This window comes from Bos javanicus, chromosome 6 (genome assembly GCF_032452875.1).
Source record: "Bos javanicus breed banteng chromosome 6, ARS-OSU_banteng_1.0, whole genome shotgun sequence".
NCBI classification, from domain to species: domain Eukaryota; kingdom Metazoa; phylum Chordata; class Mammalia; order Artiodactyla; family Bovidae; genus Bos; species Bos javanicus.
In genome coordinates, this window is record NC_083873.1 from 102,329,458 (window position 1) to 102,344,563 (window position 15,106).

The 15,106-nt window shown below is 40.7% G+C and overlaps 1 protein-coding gene across 8 annotated transcripts in view; it reads left to right on the plus strand.

The window, feature by feature from the left end:
* AFF1 (ALF transcription elongation factor 1) overlaps positions 1-15,106 on the plus strand; it is a 194,913-nt gene that overhangs the window by 152,902 nt on the left and 26,905 nt on the right. For all 8 annotated transcript variants that reach the window (XM_061420742.1, XM_061420741.1, XM_061420745.1 and 5 more), the window contains 3 exons: positions 7,760-7,814; positions 7,932-7,969; positions 10,722-10,878. In XM_061420742.1, coding sequence (XP_061276726.1) covers positions 7,760-7,814; positions 7,932-7,969; positions 10,722-10,878 — 250 coding nt within the window. The remainder of the gene's footprint in view (positions 1-7,759; positions 7,815-7,931; positions 7,970-10,721; positions 10,879-15,106) is intronic.

Genomic DNA, 15,106 nt, shown 5'->3' on the forward strand with positions numbered 1-15,106 from the left:
TACCTCCTTTCATGGTAGAATCAACAGTCTTTTGGAATAGTCAATTTAATTCTTGGATTTCTGGCTTTAGTAGACCATATTCTAGGATCTCTTGAAGGACAGTATTTAACTTAACATTGTATACAAAGTTATGCTTAGGGACTTGCATAATATTGAAGGGATATTCTGGTGAAGCTGTGAAGTGAAGCATATATGTGTTTTGTATTAACTTTTTGGCTGTGCTGGGTCTTCATTGCTGTGCGTGGGCTTTCTCTAGTTACAGTGCTTAGGCTTCTCACTGTGATGGCTTCTCTTGTTTCAGAGCATAGCCTCTAGGCACACGGGCTTCAGTAGTTGCGGCATGTGGGCCAGTAGTTGCCCCAAGGCATATGAACTTCTCTTGGACCAGTTATTGAACCTGTGTCCCTTGATTTGGCAGATGGATTGTTAACCACTGGACCACCAGGGAAGTCCAAAGCATATTTTAAATAATTATAAAAAATAATGCCAAAGTGCTGGACAGTCATCTTCTCCAAAGTATTCCCCTTGGATCTCTATATATTTCCCAAATGATGGCTTGAACTATTCTGGGAGCACCCCTTTAGGATAATATATACTTGGTCTTAGACCAAAGGTCAAAAAAAATGGACAAGAAGAATAAGTTTATCAAGTGCCTGTTGTACAGAAGGTGTTATGTAAATGAGTCTGTTTTATGTTCTGCATAAGAAAAATCATTCTCATTCTTTAACATGCTTTGACCCCAATTATATAAATATTATTCTCTGGGCTTGATGCCAGGCAATTTGGAGATGCTTCCAAAAGTTGCCTCCATTCATCCATTCAGTACTTAATTCTTAAACACATGCTATGTGGCTGGTGCTTGGGGAAACAATAGCCAACAAGATAAAGTCCTTGTCTTCATGTCTTGTAGCTAAATGCAGGTAGCATATAATACAAACTAGGTGATGTGATAGGGACAGGCTTGAGGAGGCATTTGGGGTGGTGGTGATGTTGATACTTCTGGGAGGCTCAGGAAAGTCTCTCAGAGAAGGTGGCATTTGATCTGGAACCTGAATGGTGAGAGGGAGGCAGATAATACTTGCCACCTTAAAAGAGGCTTGTTGGGCTGCAGGCTCTAAAGGCATTTGAAAACCAAGGAAACCAACCCTGAATTTTCACTGAAGGAATGATGCTGAAGCTCTAGTATACTTTGGCCGTGTGATGCAAAGAGCTGAGTCATTGGAAAAGACCCTGGGTAAGATTGATGGCAGAAGGAGAAGGGGCCAGGAGAGGATGAGATTGCTGGATAGCATCACTGACTCAATGGATGTGAGTTGAGAAAACTCTGAAAGAGAGCGGAGGACAGAGGAGCCAGGTGTGCTGCAGTCCATGGAGTTGCAAAGAGTCGGACACGACTGAGCGACTGAGCAGCAACAATTCTTATTGGAAGTGACTCAGTTCAGTTTAGTCACTCAGTCGTGTCTGACTCTTTGCAACCGCCTGGACTGCAGCACACCAGGCTTCCCTGTCCATCACCAACTCCCAGAGCTTGCTCAAACTCATGTTCATCGAGTCGGTGATGCCATCCAGCCATCTCATCCTCTGTCATCCCCTTCTCCTGCTTTCAATCTTTGCTAGCATCAGGGTCTTTTTCAACGAGTCAGCTCTTCACATCAGGTGGCCAAAGTATTGGAGTTTCAGCTTCAACATCAGTCCTTCCAATGAACACTCAGGACTGATTTCCTTTAGGATTGATTGGTTGGATTTCCAAGGGACTCTCAAGAGTCTTCTCCAACACCACAGTTCAAAAGCATCAATTCTTTGGCTGTCAGCTTTCTTTATAGTCCAACTCTCACATTCATACATGACTACTGAAAAAACCGTAGCTTTGATTAGATGGTCCTTTGTCGGCAAAGTAATGTCTCTGCTTTTTAGTATGCTATCTAGGGTCTAGTGGAAGTGACTACTTTGAAATAATTATGTGCATATGGAAGACAAATATGGGAGGGTGTCTGTCCTTAAGGGTCTATTTAAGTCTTATTTTTAATCATACTGCTAATTTACTTGAGTAAGTGACCCCAGAGTTTGCCCACTCAGCCACCCTGCAGAGGCCTCTGAGGCCTTCCATAACCTATAACGTACCTCTTCACCTCCTTCTTTATGCTCCCCCAACACCCCAAACACACACACACACTTCCCACTCTGGCCACATTGACCTGTTTCCTGTTTCCTGTGCCCTGATCACCCTCCTGCATTTCTTGCACTGTGCCCCCTCCTTGGATGTCATCCCTTCATCAGTCCAGTCTTCCCTGACTAACCTGATGTAGAAGAACAACGCATAGCCACTTTCTCTCTTATGCTTTTCTCCCCTCTGCAGGCTTGTTACACATTGAGAAAGAATGTACTTTGGTTACTTACCTGCCTCCCCTGGGCTCTGAGTGCACAAGACAGGGATTTCGGTCTGCTTAGAGTTGTATCCATAAAGTCCAGAGCAGGGCCTGGCACATAGTAAATACTCAGAATAAATATGGAAGGAGAAAACATTGCACATAAACTTGATTAAATACCTGTAAGCAATGTTTAATAGAATATCATTTTCAGTAATCATTCTTCTAGATTTTGTTTCCAGTTGTCTAGTATGTCATCTTGTACTAGTATCTTATTTATCATACTTAATGACTTAATCTTATTTATTAACTTCAATGGGCTTCCCTGGTGGCTCAGACGGTAAAGAATCTGCTTGCAGCGCAGACCTGGGTTTGATCCCTGGGTTGGGAAGATCCCCGGGAGAAGGGAATGGCTAGCCACTCTAGTATTCTTGCCTGGAGACTCCTATGGATGGAAGAACATATCTGGCTATGGTCCCTAGGGTCACAAAGAACTGGACATGATGGAGCTATTAACACACACAGACTTCAACTTTTCCTTCATTTATACCCTTGTGATTTTTCTCATGTCCTTGTTTGACTTCAGAAAGTCTTCACTTCATCCATGGAGTTTAAATAATCTTTCACACCTCTATAATTTTTGCCTTATTAACCTTAAGGTCACATACTATGGTGAATCAGGTATCCAGTGACTTGACTTATCCCTCTGCCCTGGTAGCCCACCATCTCCCATAGACGGTCTCTCCTAAACTTGAATTCTGCCAATTACTGTCACCATTTGGAGAGTCTCCAGTTTTATGCTGTGTCACAGTGTCTTAGGGGCTCTGCTTTTTTATTTAAAAAAAATTAATGGTATGTGGAGCCCTCTAAATAACTTGTCACCTCCCATCACCTCCTGCACAAAGCATTTGCAGTCCTTATTTCTGCCCTTCACCAAAAAAGAAATCCAATCCTGATGTAATTTAAACATTTGGGAAATATGAGAATTGTGCAGGTTTACACGTTCTCACATGCTCATTAGTGGTTTTTGAAAAGTACGTATCACTTCATTTGCCATTGTGGGCACGCCTAGTGCCAGGTTTGTGACTTATTAATCACAAGCAACTACTTTGAGCTTGCCTCTACTTGCTCTTTTCCAAATCAAAGGTATGGCCCGATCATAGGAAATGTTAAGCTAAGAAATCAGCGTATTGAAAGAGTTTGGGGTTCTGAATTAAGATGTTACAGCGTATTGGCAGTGGAAGCTTTGGGTAAGCCTAATACAAGGGATAGTAAAAGAATAAAGGCTTGTCTGGTGTGTCTTCACACAGTAACCATCAGGCTCTGAGCTGCTGAAGCATGCCTGCTGGAACGTGCGTGCAGCTCTTTCAGCTTTGCAGAACAGCTGTCTGAAGAATGCATTTGTTTCAGAGGGGTTTGAGGATTGTTTGTAACCCTTCAGTAAGAAGTTCTCGTAACCGATCATGTAAAATGTGGTTAAACCTACATGGTAGTTCAAAGAGTCGCTTTACCTGAGCATTTGCTTTCTTTTGAACAGTGCCAGGCCTGGCCGTATGGTTCCCTATGCTTTGAAATAACTTTTTTTTTTCCCCCCTTTGAGTTTGGAAATGAAATTCGTTATTTGACCAGTTTGAATAGTATGTAAACTAGTCCATCCTAGAGGAAATCAGTCCTGAATATTCATTGAAAGGACTGATGCTGAAGCTGAAACTCCCATACTTTGGCCACCTGATGCAAAGAACTGACTCATTTGAAAAGACCCTGATGCTGGGAAAGTTTGAAGGCAGGAGGAGAATAGTGTATTCATTTTACTCCAGCAGTATAGTTCTTACTTTCTTTTAAACCAGAGTCTTTCTGTCAGTGGCTTCTGGCACTTAGTTTTCATGCACTCAGTTAGGTTTTTTAACCACTGTCTTCTGTTGGCCAGAGCTAGGAGATGGTATCCAATGAAATGGCTTTTGCATGCCAGCTCCAGCATATAACCAACTTCATGATTTTAGGCAAGTTAGGTGGCTATTCTGAGCTGTTTCCTCATCCCTTAGGATGTGAGGGGGTGATCAGAGCCAGCCCATGGGGTTGTGCATAGAATCACTGCAAGTTCAGATCACAGAAACAGCACAGCGATGTTGTACTGTTACTTAATCAGCAAAGGGATGCTGTTCATTCAGCCAGTTTCTTAGGCTGCCTGCCAAATTCTAGATAAAATATGAAGGCGAAAATCATATTTTCGCCTTCATATTTTCTGACTTGATCCTACCTCAGAAAAGCTTACAGTTCAGTATGGCCCTTGGGTCTTACGTTTCTTAACTTAGGTTTTATTGGTATGAAGGAGACTAGATCTAAAAGGTTTGCTTCTCTTTTAGTTGGTGCAAAGATGCTCACCCAAATGTGCTGTAATTTGTCATCTTGACATTCAAAGACCAGTCTATTGCATATATCAATACAGTATGTGAAGCATAGTATAGTAATATATCTTATATGAAGATCCTAAAACATAACTAGTATGGTAATTTAGTGATATGCATGGCCTCAAATTCAGATATTTGTGGCACAAGTAGGGGAGTTTAGCAACTCATCCCTTTAAACATAACACCTTTACCTGTCTTCAAGTTACATTTTTTCCCAACTGTATAGATTCTTTTTTTAAAAAATTATAATGGCATTGATGTTTAATTTTCTATATTAACAAAACTTAGTCATGTTTTTTAAGTAACCTTTTTTCTTTTTAGAGATACAATATATGTTTGATATCTGAAACTTGACAAAATATCTCTTTCCCCAATACTGATTTATATTGAGCTACCCATCACTAATGATAGACTAAACCTTGGTTTCTGGAAGATTCTGTGGCTACTGCTGGCTGAGTTGCAAGACATAATACACTGTGTCTGCTGACTCTTGTGTCAAATAAATGATGCCCATGAATTTCGATTAAGTGAAATGTTGGATTGGCCATTAAGTTTATTCATGCTTTCCTGTAAGACGGCATGGACAACCCAAAGGAACTTTTGGCTAACCTAATACCACGTGTAAATCCTTAGTACATCCTACATAAGTGTTCGGTTCTGTTTGACCTTATTGGTTTCTTCTCTCTGTCTCTCTCTTTCTTTTTGAGTTAATGCTTCTTTGGAGATATCTTTAGCAGTCTCTTTTACAGGTCACTATCAGTCAGCCCTTTCGGTCGTGAATAACCTGCAGGCTTGTTTTGTTACCATCTGCCTACCTAATGCTCTGAAGAGGAGAAGGATCTACGAGCATTTTTACAGTCCCTTTTTATCCCCTCAGCAAGTAGAGTAAAAGTCAGGACAAGTACCTTCTGAGTTACTGAACATACAGTATCTTATATACTTTCTGACTTGAGAGTATATATGCACAGAAGCTCGGCATTCAGTAGCTAAGCAAACAAAGTTTTTAGTTAGTCTTCTGCTTGCAACAGGAAGTGTGGTTGGATTACATGATCATTGATGTTTCAGGAAATTAAGGCAAATCAGCTTTATACAAAACAAACCCAATGACTGGGAAACAAAGAGGTCCATTTACTGTGGTTTTGTTGTTGCTGGTTTATACTGAATATACTTTGCCAGGTTTTTTTTTTTTTCTCCCTAGTTATATTATATCTAACATTTCTTCCAAAGATATATCTTTTTTTTTAATTTATTTTTTTTATTGAAGGATAATTGCTTTACACAAAGATATATCTTTTATCTTCTGCTTGTGTGTATCCCAGCCAGGCTGTTTTTAAAGCAATAAACCTATTGAGTGACTTTTTCTTGTACATCATTATGATTGCTGCTGCCAAGTTCTGCATCTGAAGGCTGTGTCTTCTATCCTTGCTAAAATAGGAATTTAGCTTCTACTTGGTAAATATTGGGCTTCCCAGGTGGCAGGAGATGCGGAAGACTTGGGTTCAATCCCTGGGTTGGGAAGATCCCCTGGAGGAGGAAATGGCAACCCACTTCAGTATTCTTGCCTGGAGAAACCCATGGACTCTGGAGGTCCAGGGTGGGCTACAGTCTGAAGGATTGCAAAGAGTCAGACACGGATGAACATACATAGAAAAATATCGAGCAAGGTCTACATTTACAAGTGGCTAACAGTTTCCATTTTTTGTGAAGAAACTTATCACAAGATGTTTTTTAGTGCATTTGTTGGTGAAAATAAGTCCTTGGCAGAATTAGGACATTGCACACAGGCAGTCATTTTGAAAGAGCCAAGTTTTATCCTTTACTTTCATTAGAAAATAAAGTGGTTTTTTTTTTTTTTTACCATAGATTCCCCAAAAAATAATGCCTGCTTACTTCAGTGGCAGGTTAGCAACTGAACAATGAGTTTGCAATAAAAATTGTTTTTTAAGAATATCGAAGAGGTATTTTTAGAAGTACTGAAGGATTGTAACTTCTGTATAATTTGCTTTTTGGAACATCACTAATACTCCCTCTTTTTTCCCGTAGTTTCACTTACAGCATTTCCTCAAATAGTCATGCTTGTAAATTTGGGGGAAGTGGGAGGGAACAATTACTGATTTATTCCTTTGATGTTGGCTATCTCCATGGAAGAAGGTAAAGAAGAGGACAGGAAGGGAAGGGGCTAAGATCGGAGTAAACATGTACAGATTGGAAAATGTTTGCTTTTGATATTTAGGTTCATCATAAACCTGAATGCCTAGAGATAAGTCTTAATATAACTTTGAAGACATGAACTGAGTTTCTTTCATATTTCTATCTGAATGATAGCAGTAAGGTTAATCATTTTTTAGACAACAGTACTATCTGCATTACTACTGCTTTGTCCACTGATTAGTGTTCAAGCAGACAGAAGAAGAGGTTTGTGTGTGTGTGAAAAAGTTCAATGTTAATGTCTTTTGGACAAAGATGTAACGTAATTGGTGACAGTTGCCTCAATAAGCTTCATACATCTTATCCTATATTTATTAAATTAATATAGTTACTTTTAAATTAATAACATTTTATTTAATAATTTAATAATAAGTATTATTAAATAAGTATTAAAATAATCACAGAAGTATTAAATTAATAATGGTGCTTTTGAAGTGTCGGGCACTGTTTTCGTTGTTGTTTTCTTGTGTGGATGTGGAACTTAAGTCTCAGGGCTGGCAACAAACCCCTTGTAGAACTTGTAGTTCTGCTTTTAATGCTCCGAATGTGTGAAACAGTCAGCTTTGAAATGATAAGGAGCTTGGACTGAACAGGTTTCTGTGTTTAAATTGTAAAACTTAACATTTCCAGGAAAATGAAGCATTTGGTGAATAAAGAAAAGTTATGCCTGTCCCACCCCCTCTTGTTTCATTAAGCACTTTTTCCTGTTTATATGTGAAAAAAGGTTTTTGGACATTATTTTAAATTCTGCAATGTCTCTGCCCCTGCCTGTTCCAGCATGCTCAAAGATGACCTTCAGCTCAGTGACAGTGAGGACAGTGACAGCGATCAAGTAAGTTCTGTACACCCCATAATACCAAGACTCCTTTAATCCTCAGTATTTCTGAGCCACTTACCCTGTTTTTTTGTTCTCTTCCTGGTCCTTCTTCCCCTTACTGTGAATGTCTAGACCTCAGAGAAGCCTCCTTTCGCACCTGCACCTCCAAGGTACTGTGTTCTGGTCTCTCCCCATCTATACAGAATGTTTGCTTTTTCTACCAAATAGGGAAATTAGTCTTATTTAGTACTTTCATGGCGTCTTCATGGGAGGAGATGGAAGATCACAGGTAAAAGAAAGGACCTGTTTAATATTGCGGAAGCTTAAGTCAGCCCTCGAGAGGTTGTTTATAAAACAGAAAGAGTCCCTGTGTCCACCTGAATCTTTAGCTGGCTTTGTATGTTTAAAATTTGAGCCTTTAAAATAAGCTTCAATCACTTCCATCAGTATTATGTAACCAGCATTTGAGAAGTCATATTGAAGAGCCCAGTGTTTTTATGAAAGAGACAGGTTTACTATGTCTTCAAAACTAAAGCCAAATTATTTCTAGAAGTTGTTTTCCATAGTCCCTGTCTTCGCAGTTGTGTCGATTTTCCAGTTGTTTTAGGTGCTTTTTAAAAATGAACTGCAATACATTTTAGTGTGACAGAAAATGGCACCCTTTTCACTTTGTAAACAACCGTATTTTAGAAAATGTAATGCTTTCATTGCTGAAAATGGAAATTTTCTGAACTACCTTTATTTACCATATCCTCTGATACTGAATTTAATGATTTAATATGCCAGTACCTGACCTCCATGGACAGAGAGTTCAATTACCCCGTAGCTGTTTTAGTCCCTTGAGAGGTGGTCATCCATTTTGAGACAAGCTCACTGCTGAAAACCTCTCATCCAGCTGAGTTTCCTGTTAATGAGGGGGAAGGTCACTTAATTATGTGAGATCTTAAGGATTCATAAACTCTGCTTATTTTTAGCTCATTTTGTTCAGTCATTTCTCATGACTTCTAACAACTTAGAAAATATGACAAAGTAACCTAACTTTGTCATAGGAGTGGATGAGGGGGAAGAAAGAGAGAGAGAGAAAAAAAAATCCCTGCAAAGTGGAGGATACATCAGCGGCAGGAATAATATTGAAAGTGTATCTGTTTCTGACTCTCACTGGCTTAAGCTCGTTAGCTATTACAAATTTGAAATGAGAAAATTCTGGTTTTATATAGTGTTGTTTAAAAATCGCCTCGACTAGTGATTTTATTACTGTCTAATAATTTTTCATTATTCTAATATAGTTATTTAATGTATTGGTTATTTTGACAATGTTCTGGGTAGATTTGGAGGCTTTCACAGTTGTAGTTATTAACTGCTTTGGCTAATTCCATCCGGGGCAAGGCTTTAAGATACGTGTTGCTATTCTTTGTCCAGCAGTATGTATGATCACTGTGTTTTCTCAGAGCCCTAGGGTTTTTGCCCTGTTCTGAAAACTTAACAGTTGTTATTCTCTCTGATATTCAGCTGATATTTGGGGATGATGTCTCATAAAGAAAGTCCATTTTATCATCTCCCCAAGAAGTGTGAGTGGATTATCACTTTCCAAAGGAACCCCATTTGTATTCAGCAGCCTCTGGCTACTCTGCAGTTGGTTCTCATATCAAGCATGCAGGGACACTTGAATGGATTGGCTGTTCTTTTATAAGTCAACTTCTTTGGGTTTTATATTGCAGGCCTCAGCAAACTTAAAAGGTCAGAAAGTCATGGTTTTAGGCTTTGTAGGCCGTAAAGCCTGTGCTGCAACTCTTCAGCTCTGCTTTTGTAGTACAGAAAGGATGCAGAAAATAAAGGGGTGTGGCTGTATTCCAATAAAACTTTATTTAGAAAAGCAGGCAGCCAGCTCAGGCTATGGTTTGTCAACGCCTGATCTGGAGCAGCTGGCATCTTGCAGTTTACATAGCTCGCAGTGTTCTTCAGAAAAATCCCCCAGGCTTTTGTTAGGCAATTATCTGGTGAACTGTTTCAAGGGTTTTCACTGATTTTTGAGCCACCATGGATAGGCCTTGCTCTCAACTGGATATCATGGTCATGCGCTGTAGTGCTACAAGGTAATCTTTTTTTTTTTTTTTTCAACTTTTTACTTTGTATTGGGGTATAGCTGATTAACAGTTGTGATAGTTTCAGGCAGACAGCAGAGGGACTCAGCCATACATGTATGTGTATCCATTCTCCCCTACACTCTGCTCCCATCCAGGCTGCCGCATAACATTGAGCAGATTTCCATGTGCTACACTGTAGGTCTTTGTTGGTTACCCTTTTTTTTTTTTTTGGATAGAGCATTAGTTTTTGCTAAGGCTTCTGTGATAGCACACTCTGGGTCAGGAAGATCCACTGGAGAAAGGATTGGGTTCCCTTGTGACTCAGCTGGTAAAGAATCTGCTGGCAGTGCGGGAGACCTGGGTTTGATCCCTGGGTTGGGAAGATCCCCTGGAGAAGGGAAAGGCTATCCACTCCACTATTCTGGCCTGGAAAATTCCGTGGAGTGTATGGTCCATGTGGTTGTAAAGAGTCCGACAGGACTGAGTACGTTTCGCTTAGTTTTTATTTTTATATATATATATATATTTTTTTTTTTTAACTTTAACTAATTTTTTTAAACTTCTTATGTTATATTGGGATATAGCCAATAAATGTTGTGATAGTTTCAGGTGGGCAGCAAAGGGACCCAGCCACACATATCCATTCTCCCCCAGACTCCTCTGCCACCCAGGCTGCCACATAACATGGAGCATTGTTCCGTGCACTACACAGGAGGAGGACCTGCAAGGTTCTCTTGTTCTTTCGAGTAGCAGAAGAGCGGGCAAAAAGCGGAGTGAGTAAAGAGGGAAGGAATCCGCCTCGCCTGGGTCTCTGATTGCCTCTGTCGCTTCCCCGCAGCGCTCCACCGGCGCTGCCAGCAGCCGCGGCCTCAGCACATTCCAGCAGCGCCGAATCGGAGAGCACCAGCGACTCCGACAGCTCCTCGGACTCGGAGAGCGAGAGCAGCTCCAGTGACAGCGAGGAGAACGAATCCCGAGAAGCCCCGGCTCCCGAGGTACCGGGGGCGCCGTCGACCTCGGGGCTGGAAGCCCGGGTGCCGCCCCGTCCCGTCCCGGGGGCGGCGCTTTCCTGCCTCGCTTTCCTGTTTGTGTTTACTTGCTCACCGGGCATCTGGTGGTGGAGCTTGGGGGGCGAGGTCTTCTCCCTCCTGTTGAAAAGGATAGGTCCTTCCCTGTGGCTGCCAGAGCCCTTCTGAAAAGCAACTCATTGAGAACGTGTACACCCCCTTTTCTTTTCCCTTCTTTTGAGAACCGAAGACTGTTTTCAGTAGGCAGCTATTTTCATATTAATGAGAAAGCGTTCTGAAATTTCAGGAATGCATGAATTCAGTCAAAAGGAGGCAGCCTGTTTTAGCAAAGGGCAGGAACAGTGAACTAGAAAGAAGCCCTCAGAGGTTCTATTTTTGAATCACTAAATCACTGTGCATTAAATGGATGGCAAAGTAGTTTTGCCAGAGCCATCTTTCTTGGTCCCTCTGCCCCAAGTTGCTTATCCGCCACCCTCCAGAGGTATTGTAAAGATAAACAGAGGAGACTGAAAGTCTCAGGCACTAAGTCTATCTGGAGGATATATGCTGTTTACTGGATTGCTGAGTACAAGAAGTGTAGTAACAATGAACAGAGTTGCCCAGTCTCTTCTAAACTTAGTGGAGCGACCCACTTGTATAGAGAAAAGTGTTCTGTGTATTTCAGGTAGGAATCCCAGGAAATGAGACTTTCTGATTAAAAAAGTGTTGACGTTTTCAGTATTTGTCTCTGCTGTTAAGAAAACAAGGCCACTGCGTTAGTGCATTAGCCAGACACGTCAGGAGATGGTGTCCTGACTGAAGAGCACAGTGTCTGAGGGCAAGGGAGGATGAGGACGGGGCTGAGTGTCATCTTGTTAGATGAGAGTTAATGTCTGGCATAGCGGTCAGTGCTCAGTAAATAGTTTTGGAGTGAATAAACATAGATGGGCATTAGTTGCACTTGAAGTGCCTTTCAGATTTTAGAAGCTGCTCTCTCTATTTCTGGGGGCTGATCTCTCGTGAGACACTAGTTGCTATTGAAGTAATTTTGCTGTGCCCCAGGGGGAAAAATACTGAATATTCTCTACAGAGAAACTATGTGCTTGTTCATAAGGTCTTTGCTTTAGGTCTCACCTTATTCATGAAGGAAAATCTGCATGCTTGTTTGGTTACTGTGATAAGCAAGAGAATCCAATTAAATCATAAAATTTGATTCAAATAAAATGGAAATGGCACAGATTTGGCTGAATAATTGAAACTCGGAAGAAAAAATTAATCTGGCGTTTGTATTAATGAAACATTGGATTGGCCTAAAAGTTTGGTTGGGTTTTTCTGTAGCATCTGATGGAAAAATCTGAACAAACTTTCCGGCCAACCCATTGGTTGTATCTTGGTGCTCAAGAGGTTATTAAATAGAATAGATTTAGAGACTCTTTGCTGGAAAATGATGTTCCCATTCTACTTTACTTTTTAAAAGTCGCTTTCCTGCATAGACTCATATTTTACATTTCTGTTACTATGCAAACTTAGACTTCAGTATGGTCTGTTGGTTACGTACCAAGGCTTGGCTTCCTCAGACCTGTTTTTGTCTTTGTCTAGGTTTGAAACCTTTAATTTTCCCCAAAGTTATTTAACAACCTTTCTTTCCTTTTAAAATAAGTACCTGCATTATGGTAAAACTAAGTTAGTCGAGCACTACATGAATTCCATAATAGCCCGTAGTTACTAGTTTTAACTTTTTCACTCTATGTTTTATTTTTAATGCTGAGAAGTTCGCTTCTTAAAAGTCTCCGTTTAAAATTCATTTGACTGAGTAGTCCAGTGATCTTATGAGATAGGAAATGTTATATGTGTGCCAACAGGCTGGTGGTGAACTTGGGGGAAAGCCACTGTGAGTCTCAGCTTTATAGTGAGTCAGCATGTAAACCTCAGCTTTTTAGATTATATGGGATGCATCGACCTTTTACTGCTTAAGTAAAGTTCAGAGAAAAATGACTTCTATTCTCAGTTATTCAAGCATCTGCTTAGTTTTCTAATCTAATTCTTTCTAATCCAATGCTTTGGTAGTAAACTACCATGGTTGATTATCTGCTAAGCTCTTGATACTTTCTTCATAAATTATGTGATATGACCATGAACCCTGGAAGGTTGGGAGTTTTCTTTTCACCTGTAAGGAAGTATTAACACTAAGATTGAAACCCATAGCCATTTAACTAGGAAGCCTTTTATTCTTACAGCACCATGCCACTTCTCTCTATTTTTTATTTTTTCCTTCTAAGTCTTGGAGTTGTACTCCCTCACCACAGCTTTGTTGTTTTACAGAAACCGTGGATGTATGTTGCGCATAGCTCAGAGCTTTTCTTTCAGAATAAATGGAATTTGCATCCTGAGAAGTGAGAAGTGAAGAGACATACAGTCAGACGTTTATCAAAAGGCTCATATGTTTCTGCACCTCCTCTGTGCAGTGTTGGGGTTGGTCCAGCCCTGGGAGATTGGGGTGGGGCATGAGGAAAGGCTGAGGAAAAGCAAAAGTCCAAGCCTTGATCCTGTCTAGTTTTCGTCAGTCCCGTATGTAAAACTTGCCCCCGTCTCAGCACTCAAATAATACCTAGCCTTAAAGGAATTTTGTCTATTTTACGTGGTCATAGTAAGTATACAAAAGGATCACTCCTACCCTTTCCCCTTGTCTGCACATACTCAGTTCTGCCCTGCAATTGGGCCATAGGCCTCCCTTCTGGCCATTTTTAGGACCACAGTGGAAGAAAATGTGTTTTATTTCTGTATCCAGGACATTCCTTTAGGGACTACTAAATGTATCTTAAAGTGCCCTGTTTGGGGTTGGGGGAGGGGAGCAGATGTTATTTATACCAGGAATGACCTCCCCTTTTGGTTCATGCATAAGCATTCCTCTAGAAAGCAAGAGGGACCGTGGCTGTGGTGGGGCTGTGGGCATAGCCCTGATGAGGGGGCCCTGTACCTTTTCTGATTTGGCTCCTTCCCAGTGGGTTAGAACTACCACCCCCTCAAGTCTTTGCAAGAAACAGTGTCTGACAAGTAGACGTTGGGTGTGAATCTCTTCTCTACCCTAAACAGCCATCCCGTCTTGTTAGAGTATTCAGTGCAGTTTTAAATCATGTGGGACTTTGTTAGGGTAGCTCTTCCTTCTTCCCTCCCTCCTTGCTCTGAAATTCAAATAAGAGCATGGGGGATAGAGTTGGTATAAGTGGAGGGAGATACAAAGAAGATACATTGTCTTACGCAGGAAAACAACAACAAAATTCTGTAGCCCTCTTTCCTTAGAGTTCCTCTAAGTTCTGTTTTACTACCATTATACTAAGGCCAAACTAGCTACCTGACCAGTTTATTCCCTAAAATTTTTTCCTGGTCCCAAACCCTTTACATTATATCTACATATCTTAGACATATTACATTTGAATTTTTTTTTTAATGAGTTGAATCATTTGGGATATCCCACTTGGGAAAATCATTAGCAGCAGTCTTATAAAATATCATCCACTTACTGGAGTGATTGCCTTATCCATAATCTAATCAGTTAAATTGAGATATCTTTCAATTAACTTCCCGGAGTGTTATGGAAATAATTTAGTCATACAAACCACCTGTCAGAATGGATCTTAAGAAAAACATGCAGCATGCCAGTGCTACACTGCCCTTTGAAAAAGAAAGTAATCACTAGTTACCCTGTTCACACATGAATATTTTCCCAAATAACATAAAATATATAGGTACAGTAATATACCAACATCCATGGAATTCTCCAGGCAAGAATACTGGAGTGGGTTGCCATTCCCTTCTCTAGGGGCTCTTCCCAACCCAGGGATCGAACCCAGGTCTCCCGCATTGCAGGCCGATTCTTTGCCATTCGAGCTACCCAGGAAGCCCCAAGATACCACTAGAAGTGCCGAAATAAATATCTCACGTACCCCAACCACTGTGTGCAAGACATAAAAGTAGAATTTGGAGATAAAGACGTCCTTATCATTCCTTTCATGAGATCTAATAGCCCAGTTGGGGAGAGAGAGAATGTGATGCACCAGTAGTCAGCAGCAAAGATTTCAGCACGATATCTGCTGTTAGGAAAACAGGAGAAGCCCGGGACTTTTGTATATTCTCCTAGTGAGTCGCACAGATAATCAGTATAATCTCACTGCTCTCAGTTGTGTGCTCTGGGGCCTCCCTGTGTTTCTTAGAAAAA